At 21.4% G+C, this 26,729-nt stretch overlaps 1 protein-coding gene and 1 non-coding gene across 7 annotated transcripts in view; both read left to right on the top strand.

The window, feature by feature from the left end:
- The window catches only part of LOC127284155 (zinc transporter ZIP1-like), a 29,423-nt gene that overhangs the window by 601 nt on the left and 2,093 nt on the right, over positions 1 to 26,729 (top strand). The window contains exons 1-9 of one of the 6 annotated variants that reach the window (XM_051309463.1): positions 3,826 to 3,994; positions 8,661 to 8,948; positions 9,760 to 9,927; positions 10,635 to 10,796; positions 11,101 to 11,202; positions 12,449 to 12,601; positions 12,958 to 13,165; positions 13,921 to 14,047; positions 26,549 to 26,617. In XM_051309463.1, coding sequence (XP_051165420.1) covers positions 8,698 to 8,948; positions 9,760 to 9,927; positions 10,635 to 10,796; positions 11,101 to 11,202; positions 12,449 to 12,601; positions 12,958 to 13,165; positions 13,921 to 14,047; positions 26,549 to 26,617 — 1,240 coding nt within the window. In that variant the 5' untranslated portion in view covers positions 3,826 to 3,994; positions 8,661 to 8,697. Of the gene's footprint in view, positions 1 to 3,825; positions 3,995 to 6,199; positions 6,350 to 8,660; positions 8,949 to 9,759; positions 9,928 to 10,634; positions 10,797 to 11,100; positions 11,203 to 12,448; positions 12,602 to 12,957; positions 13,166 to 13,920; positions 14,048 to 17,177; positions 17,473 to 20,288; positions 20,910 to 21,153; positions 22,109 to 26,548; positions 26,618 to 26,729 lie in introns of those variants that run through there. The other 5 variants (XM_051309465.1, XM_051309464.1, XM_051309466.1 and 2 more) reach the window with 5 other exon arrangements.
- Positions 22,791 to 22,862, top strand: Trnae-uuc (transfer RNA glutamic acid (anticodon UUC)). The gene has a single exon. It is a non-coding gene; the product is annotated as a tRNA-Glu (tRNA).

Below are 26,729 nucleotides of genomic sequence, written 5' to 3'. Positions count from 1 at the left end.
AAAAAAAAAAAAAACAAAAATAATTATTAAATCTTTACTATTTAATAATAATCATTAAATGACAGCATTGTTTAAATATTTCAAAACAATGAAATCAAAATTGTTTATATCACATTATGCATTGTTGATACAAACTTTTCCGAAACATTAATTCCTCTGTTTTTAAAAAATGTCAATGTTTTAAATTTTTTCAAATAATGCAATTCACTTCATTTTACGTGGCTTTAAAAAATTCCAATTTGTGCACATTAAGCAAAAAAATTTCTGTGATTTATATAAAATTTAAATTATGTAATAAATATTAATTTAAATCATCAAAATTATTTTTAAAAAAAACCACGTAATTGATAAAAAAAAATTAAATTTTTTAATTTCTGTAAAGATTTTTAAATTACAATACAAAAATTAAAAATATTATCATTGTTTCGATATAGAAAATTCAAAGTCAGAAGAAAAGTATAAATTTAAATGTAAATAAATAGAATAGAAAAATATTTTGTTTTAATACACTGTAAAATAATTCAGTGAATATGTTTTAAAAGATAATTGTTATATAATGTACATTGGAATTTTTTAAATCGTAAAAATATAATTCTTAGTGGAATCTGTTTAATTGTAATGATGGTAGCGAGCTTTGAGAAAGGTCGTTATTACAGACAATGATTCATGCCATTTAGCATCCCTTGAAAATGTGAAGGTTAAGTTTTTATATATATATATCTTACAACGAAAGAAATTCAAAAAAATAAATTATAAACTAAATTTTTAATTATAATTATAAATTACAATTAAAAAAAAAAATAACAAAAAGTTTTTTTTTTAATTTTAACTCATATCATAGAAAAATTATATATCAATTTTTTTTTTTTAAATTATATTATCAAGGATTGTTAACTTAACTCGAGTTAATTTATACAATAAAATACATACAGCTAAAACGATTATACGAGAATTATGATGTAATTTTTTTTTTTTTTTATTCTTCGATCTATTATTAAAGGATTGTACAATCTGTTCTTTCCTAATTTTTTTTTTATTTTCCATCGTAAAATTTTAATGTTGATCCAATTTTAAATTATAATTGATTATAAAATGAATGAAATAATATATATATTTTACAATAAAATATTTCATCAAATTGATAGTAAAAAAAAAAAATATTCTATTTTTCTAACGAAAAAAAATTTTCTAAATTAAATATTATTCCTAGGATTTTGTAATAAAATAAATTTTTTTTTTTATTAAAAAACCTAAGAACAGAAAAAAAGGTTAAAAAAAATTTTTAATTTCAATGTTCAATAAATTTTACGATTAAAATAAAAATTCTATACTTTGCTAAATTTATTTTTTTTAAAAATTAAAAATTATTTCTTTCATGAGAGAAATAAGAATTTTTCCAAATGATCTACATTTAACGTTTCTTCTGCTTTCTCCCCTATTATGTTTCAAACAAATTCAAGCTAAAATTCTCTCTTTTGAAAAGAAAAAGGTGAAATCTAGGAAACAAATGGCTCTTTCGCGCCAACTAATTGTAAAATCACAAGAGACCAACAAAAAAGAAAACTTAAGGAATTATTAAGATTCATTATTCATGCGATTAATAAATTAAAAAAAAAAAATTTAATGCATTTATATTATAGTTCTTGGTAATAATTCCAATGTGTTTAAAAATGAGCAATGCGTTATAAAAAGATTCTCGCAATTATTAAAATAAAAAATTATTTACCTGAACCAAATAATTTTTAATTTATAATAATAATAATAGTAATTATTATTATTATTATTATTATTATTATTATTATTATTATTATTATTATAAATAAAAATTATTTGGTTCAAGTAAATAATTTTTTTTATTATAAATATAAATTAATTAATTTTATTTTTTTAAATATTAAATAATTTTATTATTAATTTTTTATTTGAACCAATAATTTCTTTATTTGAAACAAAAAAAAAAAATTTTTTCTATTAAAAAAAATTATTAAAAAGTCAAAACAAAAAATGTTTTTAAATTTAATTTTCTTTTTACATAGAAATAAAAATAAATGAAGGAAATTTTTTTTTATATGGGATATTTATAAAGATACGTAAACTACGTAATTATAAATATTATCATATATACCAGGTAGACAAGAAAAATTGTAGGAAAACTATAATTCCAATGATGCAATTGATAAAAATAAATTAATGAGAAAATCACTTCACTTTTATATAGTCGGTAAAACTTTTTGATCATTTTTTTTTTATTTTTATTTTTATCAAGCATTGGGAATTACACTTTCGAGTGTGTAATTCCTCATCTCAAAATAAAAACGGGGAAGTACGCTGAGAATGAAGGAAGAAAAAATAATACCGCGCTTTGCATTACAAATCGCAAAAACGGTATTCGCAATGTCTCATCATAACCAGAGGAAAAAAAAGAATAATAAAACAATGAAGTGTAAACAAATTATCATATATTTAACATCAGTGTCTGAAACATATATCATTTTTAAAATTCAATTTTTTTTAATCAATTAAAAAAAAAAAAGTAACAAAATATAATATTTAAAATGCAATTTAATATTGAATTATTAAATTATATAGTTTATAATTTTAGATTAAAAAAAAAATTTCAAGTTACACAAAAAACACAGAATATAAAAAAAATTTCATTCACGAATATCATAATAGAAAATGATTCACGCCAAGGAAAATATTTTTTTTCAACGCACAAAATGATTTATAACTCAGATAATTGTGCACTATTTTTTCACCTTATTAAATTCTTCATTGTAATAAAACGCAAAGTAATTATTTTTATTAATTATTATTCAAGAATGAATTGAAAAACGATTTTCAAAAATATTTAACAATTAATAAAAAAGAGAGTAAAATATTAATTAAAATTTATTAGGTATAAATTAATTAAATACAATTTGTTTAATTTAAATATTAAATATAAATAATTTTTATTTAATAATTAAATTATTTCATAATTAAAATTAAATTTATTTATTTTTTGAATTAATTTTTAATAATAGTTTTAATAATTTGAAAAAAAAATAATTTTCCTCAGCTCCCAAATTGAAAAATCATTTTTTTAGACAAATGAAATAAAAAATGTTTCCGCAAATTTCTTTTTAATAAAAAGAAGCAAAATCCTCGAGATAAAGAAAATTTAATTCATTATATATTTTTAAAATATGTATAAAAAATGTAAAATAAATTAAATAATAGTCATCTGCAATCTTATATGAGAAATTCCTCAAAAAAACAAAAGACGAAATATTTTCCCGGTTATCGTTACACGATTAATCATTTTTTTTACCCATTGTTTTAGTAACAATAAATATAATATAATAAATAAAAAAAAAAAAAAAATTCGCTACTGAAGCGAATCTCCGGTTAAAATAAAATTAATTTTTCAAAATTATATCGCGACTTTGACACGCTTTACAATAAGAATATAAATTATTGTGTTTATTGGCGGATAATTATTATTCAACATAAAAAATTGAAATTAAATTATCGACAAAAAAAAATATTTAGAGATTTACAAAACAAATTTTTGTATAAAATAAATATTTCCTTTATCAAAAAAATTTTAGTTACATACATTTTACTTGCACTTAAGCAATAAAAAAAAAAACATAAAAAAATTAATAAAAAAAACAAATAAAAAAATAAATAAAAATCAATAAATAAAAGAAAATTCTAACGGTTCGGTAAAAATGCTCGATATATGTATCATAAATATATACAATATCTAAGAATTGAAGTTAGCCGTGAATCACGCAGGTTCTTTAAACAAAATTAAAAGAACCTTCGAATTCCCCCGAGAGTGGGGGATAGTCGTGCACATTTTAGTTTCTGCGCATGACAATTTCACGTTTTCGTTATACTTTCTCCCCTCGATGCCAAAGGTATTCGACGCCAAGAGCCTTTTGAATTTCGACATCGAAGCCAACTTCAAGCCGACCAACTCCCCCGAAAAACTTTGATAAATTTGGTATGTAAAATATTAAAAAAACAAAACAAAAAAATTCCCATATTAAAATACTTTTTCTTCCCATTAGATATTTAATTTATTATTATAAGCAATTTTTTTTTCGAAATACAATTTTTAAAAATATTATTTAATTTTTTCACTGAAGCGTCGTCGCGTCACTATGGCGTCATATATACACGCAGCGTTATCCAAAATACTGGCCAAGACTAATTAAAACTAATTTCATTTGTTTGTTGTCAAATTCATTATTTTTTTTTTCTCCATTTGATGGATTCATTAAAATGCTCGAGAAAAATTAACGACGACGTGTCACATATTTTCCAAACCAAAAAAAAAAAAAAATACAATTTTCTATTTATTTATAAAAAAAAAACTATTAGACTTATAGAAAAAAAATTAACAATAAACAAAATTAAATGAATAAATAATAATTTTTGAGAAAAATACACCTTCAAATTTAATTTAAAAAAATGTAAAAATAAATTTTTAAAAACATTCCAAAAATAATAATTTTTATTTATAAAATATTTTTTATAACGAAAATAATGAAATTCCCTATTGTTATTAGAATTTTCATAATAAAGAATTTATATTTTAATAATAATAATATTTTAATTAAATAAATAAATAATTTCTTACTGTATAATAAAATTCAATATGAATGAAAAATCAAAAAATGGCAATTATTTTTTCAGATTTAATAATAATAATAATAATAATAATATATACAATGTATTTTAAACAATCAAATAACAACTTCCTGAAAAAAGAGTTTTTAATGAAAACAGTAAACCAACAAGTTTCTTTATTTTCACTGTAAACATTAAATATCTATTCATTTCAATTTCAAGGACTGTTGCAACAGCAACATTCATATTGTTCGATTTAATTCGATTTTTAATAAATCCTTCAAGGGAAAAACTACAAATCAGATAAACAAAATTTTTTAACGATAAATGTAGTTTTTATACTTTAAAAATTCAACAATTTTTTTTTTATTTTTTTATTATTTAATATTATTATTATGATTAATATTGTTATTAATAATTAATTATTTATTTATTAAATACAATTATTAATAAAATAAAATAAATAAAAATTTATTATTAAATAAATAAATTTTTAATTATCATTTTTATTATTATGTTTAAAAAAAAACCTCATAATTTTTCAAAATTCGAATTTCAAAAAAAATTTTAAGCACTAAATTTTTGTTACATTTTCAATTTCCCGGAAGAAAAATATATTTTACAAAACTACGCATATTTGTGTCAATAAAATTTTTATGTAAAAATATATAAATATTGTTCAGATTAATATTAAACATTTTTTTTTTTTTTTTAATACGCATGTTATTTTTTTTTTTCAAATCAAAAGTAAATAAAATGGTAATGGCAAGTGCAAATAAATGAAAATTCATCGGTGATATCATTTTTGAATGTATGTCTATTATACGTAAAAAATAATAATTTGCATAAACAAATAATTTTTTCGATAAAATTCATAGGACACTTCGAAAAATATATATATATATATATTTACGTATAACTATAATTCACATAAAATGTAATTTTTTTTTAATACAAAAATTAAATAATAATTAATAAGAGTAATAATAATAATAATAAAAATAAATAAAAAAAATTCTATTTATTTTTTTTAAAAAATCGATTTTTATAGAATAAATTTTTTTGCAGTCAATTATATATATATATATGTTTTTTTTTATTAATAATTATTTATTAGTATATTATTTTTATTAATTTATTTATTATTAATATTATTATTATTTGTAATTATTATTAAATAATTATTTATTTATTATTTATTTTATTAATAGTTACTATATGATAAATATAATTAGACATTTTTTCACGATTAAAATGATGCAATTAATTGACAAATTAAATTAGCACATGTCTTTGTCATGATTATTGATATTTAATACGAAAATACATTGTCTATCCTTATCATTTTATTCCGCACGATTAGAGGAAATCTTGATATGATATATATATTTTTTTGTAACCCGCGATATTATACTTTAATGACAAAGGGTAAATAATTTTTTTTAGTAGTCTCTTAATTATTATTAATATATATATTTATACGCACATTTTCCACTTTCAATGTATGTATATATATCCTCCTCTCTCCCACTCAAATTTTATTTTGTACGCAGACTTCTCGCGTGTGTCTTTCGACTTTTCAACTTAGTCAAGTTACAACATAACTCGAAGCTGCATTGAAAAAGTGTCAAAAAAAAAAAAATAATAATAATAATAACGCTTCGTTTCAGTCATCATCCGCGACTTTTTTTTTTTTTTTTTCATAAAAACAACTCTTTTTTTAAACGTAAGTTCATCACGGATTATTAAGTGATTATAATAATTATTAGCAAAAAAAAAACCGCTAATAGAAATTGTGCTTTTTAGTAATTATAAAAAATAATTTTGAAACCGAAATAAAATTATTAAATTAAAACATTTTTTTTTAATTTAAACAAATTTTTTAAATTCAATTCTATTGTATTTATAAAACAAAAATTGAATAAATAAATTTATTTCAAAATAATTTATTTATATTAATTTACGAGAATTTTTTTTTTTTTTTTTTTTTAATAACAAGTGTTCCAAAATATCTTGCGGTCAATTCGATTAAATACAATCTTGATCGACCTCAATAAATATAATAAAATTAATAATTTTCAAGAAGAAAAATTTATTAAAATAATTTTTGTTCCAAAATACTTTTCACTTGAGTATATCTTTGGTATTAAAAATTATTTCGATTACCACGACATACCATGTTTAATCAAAAGTTTAGACAGCTGAATTGAATATGGTATTCAGATGTCAGAAATTATAATCAATTCTAATCAAGTGTTAAAAAGAAAAAAAATTGTTCATTAAAAAAAACATGTTTATATATATGCTTCGTGAATATAAAATGCGCAAACATTCAGTGAAACCAATTTTAATTCCGATTAAAAAAAAAAAAAAAAAAAAAATCATTAAACATTCGATTCTTCAAACAAATAATTTGTGATAATATTTCAATTAAATTAAAAACTAAAGTAAAAATCAAAATTTAACTAAAAATTAAATAAAAAATTTGATTAATAAAATTATAACAAAATTTCAAAGTGAAAATATTAATTGACAGTAATTTTATATCCTATATAAAAAAATATGTTTTGTATTGAATTTTTTGTAATTATTAAAATAAAATATAAATTAAATAAAAAGAAATAAAAGAAAATTAATCAATAATATAAAAGATGAGAAAAAAAATTAAAATTATTCCCGAGAGGGATTCTTTAAGTGAAAGAATTGAAGAATATTGAATTAAATCATTGAAAGAAAGAGAGAGAGAGAATTTTTAGTATTAATAAATATTGATTGAAAGAGAAAAATATTTTGACTTCAATAAATAAAAAAATATCAAAAAGTTTTGTGTGGTTTGTTAAAAAGTTTCGTTGCCTTATGGCATGCCGAATAAGACATTAAATTTGAATTAAAACTCATTAAAGTCAATTCATAAAACAACTGTCAAAAAAATCTCTTTAACCTTTCGAAATCAATTATTTGGCGCCACGACAACTAGCGACGCCACGTGCTACAATTTTCACTATTCATTTTAATTTTTATCAAAAAAAAAATAATTTCTATGCATTACAATTTTTTTAAATAAATTAATTCAATATTATTATTTATTAATTATTATTATTTATTAATTAATATTATTTTAATTAATTAATATTAATAATAAAAATAATATGAAAATAATAATAATAATAATAATATAATAATAAAAATAAAATATACTATAATTGAATAAATAAATATTATTATTATTTCATAATAGTAAAAATATATTTATAAATTTAGTTACTTTTAAAAAATATTTCGATAATTTTTTAGTTTTTTTTTCAAAGTGAACTAGAGGATATATAATAGAAAAATACGTAATAGGTTTCCTGATAAAAAGTGTCGTTTAAAAAAAAAAAGGAAAAGTAAATTGTTAGTTTAATTAAAATAAAAGAAATAGAACAAAATACGTTTTTCTTTTCTTTTATTGTTTCCGCTTGCAAGATATTTTTAACGATTGGTAAAAGTATTATTTCGCGATTTTTTTATATCAATTTTTTATTGTCCTTAATTGTCATAATTTATTATTATATATATATATATATATATATATATATATCAAAGTTAAAGTGAAATTCTAAAAGAAAACGGGAAAAATTACCAAAATTTAATTATATTTCAAAGATAAATGAATAAGAATGTTTAAGAAAATAATTTTTTTCAATTTGAAAAAAAACAATATTAAAAAAAAAAATCTCTAGATATTTTTTAAGAAATAAAAATTTTAAAACTAAAAATTACAAAATATTGTTTAAAAAAAAACAGAAAAAAAGTTTATGTACATTTCAAAAAAAATAAATAAAAAAAACATTTCATATATACATATATTTTTTTTTACCAAAAAAGAATAATTCTTTTACAGAAAAAAAATAATACATAAAAAACAGTGTCAAAAATTAATTTGCATTTCAATGTGTGTATAGCTACAGAATAAAAAATATGTATTTCTTTTTTTCTATTCAAAAATATTGAATATCTAATCCGAAAAATTAACTTTTTTCTTTCTTTTTTTTTAGAGAAAAGAAAAATAATAATAATTAATAAAAAAAAAAAATGGATCACCATAATCACTATCATCATCATCATCACCACGAAGACTCAACAATGCATTTAATGCCGGATAATAATACAGCTAGATTAGCAACTTTAGGACAAGAAGATGAAGATAAACAAGCCGCGGTATTAATGGTCAAAGGTATTACTATGCTTGTTTTATGCTCCGTCAGCATATGTATGGGACTTTTACCATTGCAAATGAACAAATGGTTAAAGTGGACATCGCCAAAAAATGGAAATTCCGCAAGGTATCGATATTTAAATACAATTTATTATTATTTAATTTATTTTTTAAAACTATTTAAAATTTTTTAATTAATTTATTTATAAAAATATAATAAATTATTTTAATATAAATAAAATTTTTATTTTTAGTAATAATAAAATATATTATTTAAAAAAAATTTTTTTTTTAATAATTTAATTTAATATTTTGTTTCATTTGATTATTAATAAAAAAATAAATCAACAAATATTTGCTTAAATTCTTTTTTTATATCAATTAATTTTTTTTTGTTTTGTTTTTATTTTCACTTTTATCGAGAATGGTGCATACGAATTATTTAATGAAATTAACAAATTCTAATAGATGTTTTATTATCAAATGAAACCATCTCAATATAGGTGATGAATTAAATGTTATCTTATTTGCAGTAGTGTAAAAATTTTAAATTATTGTAGTTATAAAAAATAATATGATACAATTTAGAACAATCATTATTGTTCATTAAGATAATAATAAGTAGACGTTACAATTTAATAATAAAAATTTAAAAAAAAAAAAAAAAAAAAAAAAACAATCTCTATATTGCAATTCTTTTGTTTTTATACAGAAATTGTTATTAGAAAATAAAAGCAAGTTATTTTTATAATAGACAACAATTTTTTTTCTTAAACTATTTTTAAATTATATCATAAAATTTTTATATAAAATAATAATTTTTATATTCATTAATTTATTTAAAATAAAAGAAAAATATTTTAATTTTTAGTTTTTGATTTTAATTATGTTGTAAAAAAAAAATATTATAAAATAATTTTTTTTTTTGCATGTTTTAGATCATCAAAGCTGATGAGTATGCTTTTGGGATTTGGAGGTGGAGTCCTTCTCTGTACGACTTTTCTTCATCTTCTACCTGAAGTGACTGAAGGAGTTGAATCTCTAATCGAACATAAATACATAAATCGTCAAAGATTTCCGATTCCGGAAACTCTTACGTGTCTTGGGTGAGATTTTTTTTTTCCCTTATTAAAAATATAATTAATTTTTTTTTTCAAACTATGTAAATTTATTTTTGTCGATCATAAAAAAAAAAAAAAAAATTGCTCAAGAAAAAAATTATTTTTCTTTTTTATATAATTTTATATAGGGAGAGTGCATTATTTCCTCCTCCTTTTTATTACGAATTTATTTCCGTAAAAAATTTTCCTCACATTTTTCGGATATAGAATTTTTTATTTAACGCTTTTTAAAATCCATTGTATTAAATAATAATTCAAACCTTGTGAAATATTACAATTATTTTATAGTATATTTAGAGATTAAAGATTTATATGATGCGTTTCAATGCTAAGAAGAGAGCTCAATAATGTAAAAACAAATAGATTTTAAATTATCTATAATGATCCAAACTTGACGATAAGAGACTATTTTAAAATTACATTTTTCAAATTTAATTATCAAGTGAAAAATGTCCATTGAAAAAAAAAATATATATATTGTAATTAAAAAGAGTAAAAAAATTTCTTTTCTTTTCAAAAATATTTTTTTATTGAAAAAAAAACTTATTAAAGAGTCCATTATTATTTTTTTCTTTTTTTTATTACAAAAAAAAAAAAAAAAAAAAGATTAGATGAGTCCATTAATTATAATTCATAGTTTAGTTGAGAATAACAAAAATTTAATTTTTTCTTTTTTAAATTGTATGTTACAGGTTTTTTATTATGTATTTGGTTGAGGAATTGGTTCACACACGTTTAAGACACAAAAAAAGACACGCGTCTTCTCAATTTAAGGTTGATGTCAATCATAGTACGAATGAATTAGTTGAGAATGGCAAAGATCATTTATCACTTCCAAACGGACGCAATCATGCGTAAGATAATTTATTTTAATAATAAATTCCGAATCAATTTATAGTAAAGGAATATCGAATTCCAATAAAAAAAAAAAATTCGATATTTTTTCACTTGTAAAAATAATTTCTATATTAATTATATATTTTAATATTACTAAATTATTATTATTATTATTATTATTATTATTATTATTATTATTATTATTATTAATAAATTATTAGTGTTGTTGATAATAATAATAATAATAATAATAATAATAATAATAATAATAATAATTAAATTTCTGTTCAATTAAATGATTAAATGAAAAAAAAATTTTAGGACCAAGGCCCCATCTCTTGAAGAAGAAACACGAATTGTTCTGTATGGAACTTTTGATCAAGTTTGCAAGAAACGCGAAATCCAAATTGTGAAATTAGACAGGTTTTCAAAAAAAAAAAAAATTAAAAAAAAATAATTTTACAAATTATTTTTATAGGAGATAAATAAATTCAACGAGACCTAAATATTAATATAGTTAAAAGAAAAAAATTGCGATATAAAAATGTTGATAGATTCGAATCAACGAAATTATTCATAATATTTTATTTACAAGATTTTTTTTTTTTTATGAAACATTTCAAAAAAAAAATTTCTCTATATCAATTTTATAAAATCTCTTTTACTATTTTATTTGAAAATTTAATTATTTTGATTGAAATTAAAAAAAAAAATTTTTTTTATTTTTTCAATTTTTTTAATATTTTCAAATAGAAATTATTTAGTTACAGCTTAATTTTATTTGTAAATTGATTAATTTTCGGCAAGAAAAAAAAAAGATAATAGCACCCTATTATTAGAGATTAAAAATAATCAGAATAATCAAGTTTAAATTAAAATCACTTTATCGACTGTTGAAAAAAGAGAAAACATTTGATACGTTCACAAACATTTTCTTCTAGAAAAATATTTTCTAATTTTCAAAATAATTTTTTTGCATTTATTTTTTTTTTTTTTGTAAATTAAACATTATTTTTAATGATAAATTTTTTTTTCGCAAACAAAAAAAACAACAAAATATTCAAATACATAACATCATTACCGATTAAAGGTCTCGTATAAAGTTTATTTATCAACAATGAATAAAAAGTCATATTTTTATTTATTCCTATAAAAATAAAAAAAATTCTTTGTTTTGGTAACTTAAAAAAAAAAGTAAAGTAAACGATTAAAGAAAAAAAGAAAATTATTTCACAAAATTAATTTTGTAAAATAATTTTTATAAATTTATTTTTTTTTGTTAAAATAGTAGTTACAAAACAAAAACTATTTTCTAAACAGAACAAAAGTGTTTTTTTTTTTTTTAATAAAATTATATAAAAAAAATTATCATTTAATGGAATGGGAAAATTTTTATTTTTTTGTTTAAAAATGTTTAATATAAAAATATATTATATTTTTTATATAAAATGTTTTTAAATAAAAATATTATTTTACTTTTTTATATATTAAAATATTATTATTTTTTTTTAATGGTAAAAATTTTGTATATATACAAAAATATAATTTTTTATATTAAATTTTTTTTTTTAATATAAAAATATAATTTTATTTACAGGTATCATAGTTTAATAATTGCTTTTTATTTTCTAATGAGGTTTGTGAAAAAATTGACATTTTTTTTTTATAGCTGTACCGGTCACAGTCATCTACCAATTACAGATGATGGCGAGAGCTTTGAGATCAGTTCTCTTCGAGGACTTTTAATAGTATTGGGACTTTCAGTGCATGAATTATTTGAGGGACTTGCTATTGGCCTTGAAAGTTCTGCCCCCGATGTTTGGTTCGTAAAATTATATATATATATATATATATATTTAAATTTTACCATTTAAAATATATTAATTAAATAAAACAAAAAAAAATTTTTTTTAAATACATCCTTTCAAATAATATTGCGATTAATTTATTTATTATATAAAATTTTTAAATATATATGCATCCAGATAATTACTTTGTAATTTTTTTAAAATGTAAATTTTAACGGCAATTACTTATTTAATTAATTATAATTAAGTAATTTAATAATAACTATTATTATTACAGAATAAAAAATGTAAAAATTTAGTTATTAAAAAATAATTTCGATAATATTTTTTTGAACTAATTAATTAATTTTTTTAATTGTATATTTTGCAGGTATATGTTTGCTGCAGTGTCTGCACACAAATTTGTCATTGCTTTTTGCATTGGTGTGCAATTAATTGCAGCTAAGACAAAGACACATTTGTCAATTGTTTACATATGCATGTTTGCCGTTGTTTCTCCCCTTGGAATCGGGATTGGAATGGCATTAATCGGGGGTGAAAGTGCTGCAGCAAATGGTCTCCTACCTGTATTTTTGCAGGTATGTAATTTTATTAAAATTTTATTTTTATTTTATTTTTTTTTATATTTAAAATTATTTATTATTAATCGAATTATTATTATTTATTTATTTTATATTTATTTTTTTTATATTTTATTTATTATTTTTATATTTATTTGCCGAGTCCTTCAATAATTTTAATATTTTTTTTTTCTTAAATCAAGTAAATTATTGATCAAAAATTTATATTAAAAAAAAATTTTTTTTTTAAATATCGTATTCACAATATAATTATATTAATAATTTATAATTAATATCGGAACTGATAAATAGATTATTTGGGTCGAACACAGCTTTCTCCCATCACGTGCATTATTATATATGTAAAAACATATTATTCAGGTGGCATAGATTATACATTTAGACAACTTATTTCATTATTTTTTTCAAACTTTCTTTTGCTCCAATTTTACAAAAAAAAAAAAAAAAAAAAAAAAAAAAACTCTTTTTGAATTATGCCCACTGGAAAAAATTATATTCAAAGAAATCAAATGCATATTAAATTATTTTTTTTCTAATTTATTTAAATTTATTTAAATTTATTTATTTTATTAATTATTAATTATTATATTTTATTATTTAGTCGCTGCTGCGTTTTTTAATTTATTAAATTTATTTATTTTATTATTTTGTCGCTGCGTTTTTTTATTTATTAAATTTTTTTTATTTTAATAATTATTAATTATTTTATTTCATTATTAGGATAAATGAAATTTTTAAAAATATTTTTCCAGGGAATTGCATCGGGAACTTTGCTGTACGTGGTTTTCTTTGAAGTTTTACAAGAAAATCGTTCTGGACTGAGGCAATTTGCTTCTATCGTTGTAGGATTTATTTTAATGATGGGCCTTCAATCGTTGAGTAAGTACTTATTTCATTCTTTTTTTTTTGAAAATATTTTCACCCCCTCATAATATATTATGATTGTTCATTTTTTATTCACTTATCAATAAACAACTTTAATTAATTAATTCTCTTGCTTTTTGCATGTGATTTGCTTTTATATATATATATATATAAAAATATCTTCTGGAAAAGCGCAATGAACCATTACGTGGAGTTAAGTTAATTAACTCGAGTATATAATCGTCTATTATAAATCATATTCACTCTTCTTTTATAATGCCTATTTTTCATCTCTTACAATATATAATATAGAGAAAAGAAAATAAAAACATAATAATAGTCTCGGTCCATTTTTTTGTTCATCATATATAACCAGGATGTTACCATATAAAATCTTACATCATTTTATTCTCTCTACGATTATATATATATATATTTTTTTTTGTATCCAAAGTAGTATACAAATCAGCAAATAAATTCTTTCTAGGACCTTGAAATATATTTATATATTAGTCCAATTTATTGTAATCAAAATTCTGATTAATTTTATAAAAATTATTTTTGAAAAATATATATTTGTTTTCAAAAAAAAAAATAATTTTCAAAATAATTTCTATTAAAATTAATTTATTTTCAAAATAATTTCTTTTTTCGTTTATTAAAATTTTCATTAGGCCTCCATAAAATCCGAAATTAAAAATGCAATATTTTTCGTTTTTTTTTTTTTTTAATTTTCTCGTGAATTTTTTTTTTTTGAAATATCATAAAAAAAGGAATCGGTCCTTTGTGTGACGTAATTATCTGAATGCAATATTATTTTTCCTATTTTATAATTCAATCTCTCGAAAGTCACGGTCGATAAAGAAATAAAACGTGAATCATTTATTCGTCCTTCATACTTTGTCGAAAGGAAATCGCGTTAATAGTTTTTCTTCAATTATATTTTCCTTGCAGAAATAATAATAAAAAAAAAAAAATACCCACTGCATTATATCTAATATCCATATTTCGATACGCATAATTATTTGGTAAACAATATTATACAAAAAAAAAAATTAGATAATAATTTTTTATTACACACTGCGTGCAGATTTATTTTTATTAACAAAAAAAAACAACAAAATGAAAATTAATTTTAAAAAAAGTATTATTTTGGAAAAAAATTGAAATTTTTTTTAATTAATTTATTTTAATAAATGATACAAATAAATCTTTATTTTAATAATATATTTCACATTTTGTTACATAAAATGTGTTATATATATAAATATATTTTGATAAACTTTTCGAGATAAAAAGAGAATATTGTGAGTGAATTTCAAGGTCTTTGTCTCACTGACAGGAGAAATGTTACGGGAATGAAAAAAAAAAGGATAATAAAAAAGAAAGAAAATCACGTATCCGTTATGCAGATGTCATGCATTAAAAGTTAAAGTGTTTTTTTTTGTTACTTTAAATTGACTTTTATCTCACATTACGGTTGAACGTATTGTGTTTCGCATATTTTTTATACCTTTCACCGTACAACAACCTTCATTATAAATAATCTACTGAAATTTTTTTTTTTATTAATTATTGAATTAATTTAAAAAAAAAATTCAAATTAATTTTTTTACAAAAAAACTAATATTAAAATTTCTTTTTTTGTAAGTACAAAAAATGAAAATTAATTTTTTTACAAAAAAAAAAAAAAAAATAAGAAAGAAAGTATGCAATTTTTTTTTATATTCTTTGTTCTCAAAAAAGAGTTATCATTTTAAATTCCAAAAAACTGAATCTGGTGCAGTATTGATCCCATGAGACAAAAGACGGAGAATGTATACATATATTATATGTACGCAAAACTATTGCATTTTCTAAAAATTATTTTTATATACAATAAATATCCGTTTCTTTCGATTTTATTAATTTTTTTTTTTCAAATCTCAAATACACGCTCTACTTTTTTTCAATGTAGAAAAATTTATAATTATTCCCGCGCTGTAATTATTAATGAATCAAAGTGCGATTGTGCATCACACACATATTATATAAAAATATATATTTTATCATATATATATATAAGTGTAACGCGTACATGCGCCAATATATAATTTATTTATTGGTGAAAAAACAAAAATGTAAATTATAAATAAATTTCTATCAATTTTAAAATAATTGCGGAAATTTTCTTTGAAATCTATATACAATTTTACGCGGATAATTTAATTAATTATTTAATTATTTATTTATTAAAAAAAAATTATTTGATTCAAATAATCGTTTAATTGACTATAGGTAAAAAATAAATATTTTAATATTTTTATTAATAATTTATTTAATTTAAATTAACTTGTAATAATAATAATAATAATAATAATAATAATAATAATAGTAATAATAATAATAATAGTACGAATTTCTAATAATAATAATAATAATAATAATAATAATAATAATAATAATAATAAAATAAGAATAATAATAATTAAATTAATTTAACAAATAAAAAATTATAAGAAATGAAATAATATAATAAAATAGGTATTAGATTCAAATAAAAATAATTTGATACAAATAAATTTTTATTTGATAATAGTCACCAAGTAATCGATTATTTAAATCAAAGAAATTTTTTTTCAATCCCTAATCGACAATTTTGTTGTTATAATCTCCAAGTTACATAAATAGCGTTTTTCCTGTTTTTTAAACTTGCTGTTTACCGCATCTTTTTTTTTCATTTATTACATATTAATTATTATACAAAAATAAACTAATATTTATTTAGTTTGGTAGAAAATGAAAAATTCGTTTAGTTTCTTTTTAAGAAAATAAAATATAAAGAAAGTAAAAAAAAAATAAATAATAAAATAAATTATTTATTTAATTAATTATATTTAATTAATTAATTAATAAATATTAATTAAAATAAAAAAAATTAACTAAAGAAAAAATGAAAATAAAAATAAAATAATAAATATGAAAAAAAATAATATAAAAATATAAATAAAAAATAAAAGAAAAATACAAGAATAAAAAAAGGATTGAAAGGGGTGAAAAGGGGGGTTGGATGCAAGGAAATAATGTCGCTAGAAGAAAACGATGGAGGGCATCGCGAGCATAAGACAAGGGGGGGAGGGAGGCAAAGGGGGATTTGACTCCACGGCTTCGCGAGTGAGAGCAGGTCCCCACTTCCAGGAGTGTCCGGTTTACCGCGGCTTTGCGAGGACGAGAAAAAAAGTCATCCTCTCCTCACCTCTCATAAATATATATAAATATATATATAAACCCGGCGAAAAAAGAAAAGAGGGGGGGGATTTTTAAAAAGTGTTTTCCCAAATAATCGAGAACAACTTACTCGCACTCCATTCTATTCGATCGTACATGAAGGAGTATGCGAATGTTTATAATAAATAATCAAAAAATTTCAAAAAAATTCTTTTTCCATATCAATTTCGCCGGTTAGCAAAAAAAAAAAAATAGAAAATTGTATATATTTATAGAGCAATCGATAAAATTTTGTTGACATATAATTGTTTATTTAATATACATTAATTTAATTAATTATTTATTTAATTAATTAATTATTAATTAATTATTAATTATTAATTAATTATTAATTATTAATTAATTATATGTATATAAAAGGAAAGTGTATTTACATTTGATTCACCTGCAGTGAAATAACTGTTTAGGGTGATGTAAGTTTAATTTTCACGTGAGTAACGTGACATTGTTTACTTATGTAAGGTAATTTTCGCGAAGTGTTAATTTTTAAATATAAGTGCTATATACACAATTTTATGCCTCAATGATGTGTGTTAAAAATTTTAGATTCTACTTTTAACAAAGAAATTACTTTTTTTTTTTTATTACTATTTTTCAACAGTCAACATTAAAATCAAAATATTGAAGTTTCAATATATTCTTTACGAATTTCTTTAAGACAAATTCTGCTAAACTTTTGTTGGTTTGTGTTTTATGTTTATTTATTATTTTCGATAAATATTTTTTTTAAATTTACATTATCAATTAACATTATTAGTTATGTTTTTTATTATTGCAAACAAAAAATATATTTATAAATTTCTTTTACATTACAAAAAGAAAATTAAATATTTTTTTTTAAATTTAATAATAATAATAATAAAAATAAAAAATATTCATTAAATTATTTAAAACAATTTATTTACTAAAATTAAATCAATTTAAATGTATAATATTTATTAAAAATTATTTGTTTATTCATAAAATTAGTTCACCAATAAATAAAAGTAAACCAGATGTTAGAGCTGTTTCCCTTTCGTATTTATCTCGTCCCACGTGTATAACTACTATTCAACGTGTCCCTTTAAATTGTTATTCAAAAGTGAAAAAAAAACACGAAATTTATCTTAAGGAAACATAACAATTTTCAATATAATTTAAATAAAAAAAATAATTAAAAAAAAAATAATAATAACCAATATAACTGTGAAAAAAAAATTAATAAAAAATTAATTACAACAAAAATTATAAAAAAATAAATAAAGAAATAATAATAAAATTAATTACAAAAATAAGAATGAAAATTTGTAATTAAATTTAATAAATAAAATTAATTTTTTTTTCTATTATTTTTTAAATTTGTTATAAATTTTTAAAAAAATAAAATTCCTGACTTTCTAACATTAAATAAAAAAATTAGTTTTTTTTTGATGCAACTTATAATAAACAATTTTTATATCAAATTTTATTTCCACTAAAAAATCATTATGTCTTAACCCAATTGTACGTATATATATATAAGCTAAAGGTGAAGTGTAGTATCTCTATTTGCAGTAATCAAATAATTGAATCTTGCATAGATCCAATCCAAATCGAGGTTACTCAGGGATACAGATCGACTCCTCGGTTCATTCTAATTTTGTTCATCTCTGTAAAACATATATACAGAGAAAAACAAAAATATTTTTATATTTAAATTACATTTTTTTTCCCCCAAAAAAGAAAATTATTTTTTCAAAAGGTGAAATTAATAATTATTCGAATTTTTCACAATTATTTGAAATATAGTTTTATATTATATAATTCGAAACAATTTTTTAAAAATATATACACATGACTCAAAAATTAAATATATCTTTAAAAAAAAAATATATATATATAGGTATAACTTCTTATATTATAGTTCAATGAATGATACCCCAGACTCCATATCAACGAAAATTTTATCTCAAATGATAAAAATTAAAATTCCAAAATTCTTACTTTATGCATCACATGTAATTTGAATTTTATAATATTGTTTAAATGTTTAAATGTTTCAAAAATAATTTTATTTTTTTTCAAAAATTTTTTTAACAAAAATATAATTTTTTTCTCCTTGAATTTTATTCTACTTTTATTATTTCATTATATATTCTATTTCTATAAATTATTTCTATCTTTAAATTTTTGTTTAAATTTTTAATTTTAATTAATTAATTTGTAATTAAAAATTTTACTTAAATATTAAATTAATTCTCAATAAAAAAAAAAAAAGTAGAACGCATTTGAAAGAAAAAAATTACCAATTAAAAAGTATTTTACAAACAAAAAAACAAAAAAATCCCGACAAAAAATTGTAAATAAGGTCATAAAATTGAGTTTCGAATTCTTTGAGCCCTTCACCTGAAGTTCATTGTTATATATCCCGATAGAAACCCAGTTTCATGTTCTGTATAAAGTTACGTTGAGAGCATGTCAAAACAATATCTATCTCACATGAGAGAGCATAAAGTTAGTAAACTTCAATAATTTGATTGTATGGGTAAATAAAGCATACACATATATATATATATATATATATATATATATATATATACACACATAGTTGAGGAACAAAATCATAATAATTTAAACAATAGTTCGACAGAAGGAGAATTCAATAGTTATATATATACACTTATGATAAAATTGTCAAGAGGAGTGCAAAGTTCAAAGGGGAATCATTCACCCTGTACCTATAACACAAGAGGATGAATATCAAACGAGATAGTAAAGTTATAAGATCCATATTAGTCACTCAATTTTGACAGTACATTGTTTATTATAGATAAGTTGAAAGAAAGTGATTTTACTGCTACTAAAAATAATTTCCGTTATAATGTCTCGGATAACTGAAACAATAGTTTAGTTCCATAAACAAAAAAAAAATTTCAATTTCCATTTATAATATAAATATTGTCAACAAATTATATCGATTGCTCTATAAAAGAATTTGTCAAAAGAAATTAAAAGAAAATTCTCATTACAGTGAGTATCCAGTGTGATTATAATAATTAAATATGATTGTGAATGGAATTAACAAAAATTTGTGAAATTGTGAAAAAAGTGATGCATTTTGACGATAAAATGACGAACAAGATTTAGGCAAACAAAACGCATAATATCTTCAAAACCATGAAGATAAATTTTTAAGAAGGGAGTATCAGATAACCAAACAGATAAAAATAACACAAGAGGAAGAATAAAAGAAGTGATAAAAAAAAGGAAAACATCAAGTAGATGTTAAAGTGTCTTAGACTAAGAAAGAAGTACTAAGTGTAAGGGTGTGTGATATGCAGAAGCAGCAACCAAAGTGAAAATTCATTAAAGAAATTTAATTTAAACGAACTGATTTTATTTAAATATGGAAGAAACGACAACAGAAAATCCGTTGCCAATAACGGGACACACTTCTCTTATTCTTTTATTATCGAAAATTGGTGCCATGTTTCTTTTGGGACTTGGTTCATTAATTTCGGGTATGTTACCATTAATTGTCGCTCGTTATAGAATGAGGAAACAAGACGGACGTCGTGGGATAACAAGTGATTCAAGTACTTCAACGAATGCATCCTCGTCAACTGTTCACATACATTCCCACTCGCCGCAAGTAATAAAATTATTTCTTTTCAAAAACCATTTACTGAACTTCCTTTTGTTTATCAATTTAATTTAAAGAAAAAAAAAACTTATCAAAAGTATTATCTTATCTTCAAAAATTGTTCAAAATTTAATAGTAACATTTAAAATACAATTAAGATTTGTTATAAAATTCCAAAATCAAATCTCACAAAAGGAGGTTCTAAATGATTTTTTTTTTTTCAATTTTATCTCTAAACTCTTAATAAATTTAGGGTCTCTTGACATCTTTACTCCTGTGCTTTGGAGGTGGTGTTCTTCTTTTCACGACATTCCTTCATCTTGCACCCGAGGTGCGACAAAGCGTCGAAAGACATCAGGCTAATGGTCAATTAGCAACTCTAGGCTCATTGAGTTTGGCGGAACTTTTATTTTGTGGAGGTTTCTTTTTCGTCTATCTTGTGGAAGAAACTGTACACGCAGCCCTCACAAACAAACCCGAATCATCCGAAACTTTACTCTATCGTACAGTATCAGTTCGACGATGTAACAACAATAATAATAACAACAACAATAATCAAAGTGGAACATCAACAACAACACCAACAGCCACAAGATCATGGAAACGAACTGATTGTAACGAAAATAAAAATCACAACAAAGAAAGACAACAAAAAATTCTACCTCCAATTTATGTTCTTTCATCATCATCAGAAACATCACATCACGATAATATCAAATACGATCTTGAATCATTAAAAAAAAGTGAAAATAGAACTGATAATTCAATTCGAGGATTATTAACAGTACTTGCATTATCGTTTCATGCAATTTTTGAGGGCCTTGCCGTTGGCTTGGAACCGTCCTTGAATTCGGTCGTATACCTGGCAGCTGCCATTGCCACTCATAAACTTGTGATTGCCTTTTGCGTAGGCATGGAACTTTATGTTGCGAGGACATCGACTAAAACAATTCTTGGTTATCTTTCTGTTTTTTCAATGGTCACGCCATTTGGAATTGTCGCTGGTATGGCCTTGGGACATTTCAAAAATGACAGCGAAAACTTGGGACCGGTCCCAACTATCCTTCAGGGCATGGCAGCAGGCACCCTACTTTATGTTGTGTTCTTTGAAGTTCTTGCCAGAGAAAGAGCAAATGAAAAAAGTGGTCTTCTTCAATTAGCCGCAATACTTGTTGGATTTATGCTGATGCTTGGACTTCAACTCGCCAGTGAGTCTCTATATATATATTTAAATAATCTGTCCGGAATTTTTGCGGTAACTTTTTCTCTCAGAAATTGAAAAAATTACTACTGAATGTAATAGTTTTTACTATTAACTAAGCAAAAATTGACAGAAATTCCTGAAAGCCTATAGGATTTACTACGGAAATAGTAAAAGTTACTTGATTTTTCTTTTCCTTTTTTCTCCATGTATCTTCTTCCAATACTTAATTAAGTACTATAATTGGGGCGAATGATTAAAAATAATTACTTAGAATCTTCATTTGAAACAATTTTATTAATATAATTATTTTTTAGTTACCGAATTAGCATTTGGAAGAATTTCTGTTTAAACCGAATTTTTATTTATCCAAAATTGCACGTGGCCGAAACAAACAATTAACAGAAAATTCGCGCCGAAATTGATTGTTTACGACCATTTGCAATTTCGGATAAATAAAAAATTCGATATTTTAAGAATTTTGCCGAATAAAAATTCGGTTACAGAAGAAATTCTCCCAAATGCTAATTCGAAAAGTAAAAATTCGTCTAAAAAATAATTTGTATTAATAAAAATTTGTCCTAAATTCAAATATTGTAAATTTTTGAACAGCACAGGGCACCAATGTGTCAAGCTACTTCACTGAAGCGTATAAAGCAGCTAAACCTCGTTCTAATTTTTTCCCATGGTCCGGTATGGTCTAGTGGCTAGGATACCTGGCTTTCACCCAGGAGGCTCGGGTTCGATTCCCGGTACCGGAAATTTTTTTGCAAAAACAATATGAAAATATTATTTTATAATCTATTTTCAATTTTTTTTTATACTTATTGATAAGTAGAATAAAATGATATAATCTTGATAAATGTGAGTATGGAAATATTAACGATGACACGGAAATTTTAACATAAATTTTATTATATATAGAAGAAACCACCTAGAATCTGTCAGTGGGTTACTGGTGTAAGAATCTGATTGAATAATTGAATAATTCCTAGTGAGCTGGAATAATCAGTCAGAACAGAGGAAGAAAGGCATATATAAGCTCAAGATATGCTTTTCATCTGACACACGATTTAGTGAGACTTGATAAGATCTCTGCTAAAATACCGGAAACGAAGAGTCATTGTTTTATAATTGATCCCGATATGAATTGCGCAGTTTACCAAGAAACAAATTTTATACATCAATTCTGATGATGAAAAATTAATTCTCCATTAAATCGTCAATAAATTAAATATACTTTTATTAAAACATATACACTAATTTCACAGAAAATTAAAAGGCATTAAAATAAGCTGCTATTATTTTAATCCAATTTTGCTTATTTTAATACCAAAATGGATTAAAATAAGCAAAATTGGATTAAAATAATAGCAGCTTATTTTAATGCCTTTTAATTTTCTGTGTTTATATAAGAAATTGAGATTCATTAAAATTACGATTAGTTCAATAATCAGTCAAAGCAAAACCAGAACTAAAATGTATTAATTTTTCTCGAATTTTAATTACCTGAGTTTCTAATATCAGAATTAGAACTAATCAGAATTTCGTTAATTTTCCAAAGAGAATTGACAATTTTGGAAATTTTTCAAAATATATTTTTCATATAGTAATAAAATATGTTTTCAAAAATTAACAAAATTCTTTTGGTATAAACTAAAAATTAAACCTTTTTATCTTTATTTTCTCATCTACCCCTATCGGTACAAGTCTAACCCTCACCCTCTTCCTCAATTCGGTACGTCCTTGTAAAATCTTTTTCCGCTTTCCACCCACTCATCGTGTGTTCCGGAGTTTGGAAGATCGATTTGACCCAAATGCCCAAACGTATACATATACTTTCAATGCCAAGGTCAGTGGGAGAAATATTCTCCCTTAAAATATCAAAATCCCCAAATTATATATACTAATCGCGTGATTGTTTTTCTTTTGTGTTTAGCAAATATCCGATTATTTAAATTTATATAGCATTAATTGATTTTTCCCTGACTTTATTGACAAAAAAAATAAAAGGTTTTAGTTGACAACAAAACATTTTGTTTAATATACGTTACAAAATGTTAATATATATATATATATACATACTTATAAACAATTTTTTCTTGCATCAACAAATTTTTTTTTTGATAAATATCTAAAGCAGATTTTACAATCAAATATAAGAAAAATAAAATAGTTTTTCTTACATTGAAAAAAAAATTCTGGTTAGGCTATATTTAACATTACTTTCCAGAATTCTAGTTGAATTAACTAGAATTCTCGTTAAAATAACCAGAATTCTGGTTAACCTAACCAGAATCAAAATGTTAAATATACCCTAACCAGAATTCTGGTTATTCTAACTAGAATTTTTTTTCAGTGTATATTTGATTTTGTTAACCAAAGTCTGATTTAAATATTTATCCAAAATTTTGTTGATGCAACAAAAAATTTTGTATACTTAACATTTTGTAACATATATGAAACATAATGTTCTCTTGTCAGCTCGAAAAATTTTCTCTTTTTTCTATATATGTATATTTGATTGTGATTCATAAAGCAAAAATTTGTCCTTGAACCCATAAAAAAAAAGTTTTGATATTTATACCATTTAAAAAAAAAAGTGTGTAATATTATTATTTTAAACGTGCGTTTAAAATATACTATTTGCGCAAAAATTAATGAAGGCATTGAAGTTGAACGACACTGAACGTTATAACAGTTACGTAAGACAAAAAAAAAAACAAAACAAAACAAACATTCGATTTCAACTTAAATGCTCACGTGAGAAATTTACATTTAAATTATTACTTAAAATCTTTTTACAAGAAAAAAAATTTGTTTTCACAAATTCGCTCTTTAAAGAATTAGTAAAAAGTTTAACTATAATTTAAATTAGTGACCATTTTTTAAGTTAAATTTTACTAATTCAATAATTACAATTACAATTCATACTATACGGAAAAAATGGATAAACGAATAAACTAACTTTTACTATACTTTAAAAGTAAAACCTTAACTGTCCGCAGTTTCTATACGAATTTCTAGCAATTTTTACTATACAGTAATATAGTAAAATTTACTATATCCGAAATAATTTTTACTATTTCAGAGATAAATTTTACTATTTCTGGAGTAAAAATTGACAGAAATTCGCAGAAACTGCGGACAGTTTAGATTTTACTTTTAAAATATAGTAAAAGTTACTTTATTCGTTTTTCCATTTTTCTCCGTGTAGTTAACATTTATTTTCACTATTGAATTAGTAAAATTTAACTCAAAAAATGGTCACTAATTTAAATTAGTTAAACTTTTCACTAATTCAATAGAGAAGCATAGAAAAAAAATTTAATTTTCAAAAAATAATTTCGTTTTTGATTATATATAGGTTGAAATCGAATGGATGCAGAAAGTATACAAGTATATATATATATAGTATAAAGTCAATACCGATGACAAGAGTGAAAAGAAATGGTTTTTGCTTAACATTCTGTAATCGAATGATGTTGCTGAAGCTATATGATGAATAACGTATAGAATAGAAGTAATGATTGAAAAGATCTAGTTATATCTATATATATATATGTAAAGCTTTCTTCTCTCTCGTGACGATGACCCGGGTTTAGGGTCGATGGACCAAACGACCGACTTTCGACGGCTTTCTCAACATCTTTCGACTATTACGTTCCAATTTCTTTAATCTATGCCTAAAGAATTAACGAAGCATATCAAGAATATTATCAACTGTTTAAAGTCATATATATAGGTACATTATTCACGACTCTCACCGCGCTCATAAAAAAAAAAGAATTCACTTTTCAATAACACGTGCTTGAATCAGTTTTTTTCCCCTTTTTAAATTTTAGAATAAAATTTTTCTTCAAAAATAATAAAACTAACGCGGAAAACTTTGTATAACAATATAAATACATATATTTATATAATTGATGAAATTGTACACTTTATGTACAATTCTTAAGGACATTCGCTTTCCATTGATAATGTTTACATATTGACGTGTGTTATGTCACTTATAGGTGCACATAATTAACGTCTATATTTATGAAATAAGTGAAACAGCATTAACAATGGATTCAATTCTAGGAGAACAATATTTTTCATTTATTTCAAAAAAATTTTTATTAAACTTTAATAATTATTTTTCTAATTAAAAATTTGTTTTCTTTATTTATAATATTATTTTGTTTCAAATAATCGGTTACTTTATTATTATCAAGTAAATATTTATTTGTATTAAATAATTATATGGTCAATTAAATGGTATTTCTTTCAAATACAAAAATTATTGGTATACAAATACAATTTATTTAATAAAAATAAAAATTATTTGGTACAAATATTTATTTGATAATAAGAAACTGATTATTTAAATGCAATTAAACTGTTCTTTTTAAATTTAATTCTAATTTAATTTCTAATTAATTTTTAATTAATTTTTAATTTACAGTGGCTCATTCGCATTCACACGGTCACTCGCACGGCGAGGAACATCACGAAGAGCATGATGAGGGCAAAGGTAATTCTACATTTCAAAGATCTTAAATTGATTCTTAAATTATTGCTTTCAGTATTATAATTATATAAATCTTCAAATCTGAATTAATAAAAAAAAAAAAATTCCAGCCAAG

The sequence above is a fragment of the Leptopilina boulardi genome, unplaced genomic scaffold (assembly GCF_019393585.1).
Source record: "Leptopilina boulardi isolate dan_hultmark-lab unplaced genomic scaffold, ZJU_Lbou_2.1 LbouV2_32, whole genome shotgun sequence".
In the NCBI taxonomy this organism is placed as follows: domain Eukaryota; kingdom Metazoa; phylum Arthropoda; class Insecta; order Hymenoptera; family Figitidae; genus Leptopilina; species Leptopilina boulardi.
This window is presented reverse-complemented; position numbering and strand designations above follow the sequence as displayed.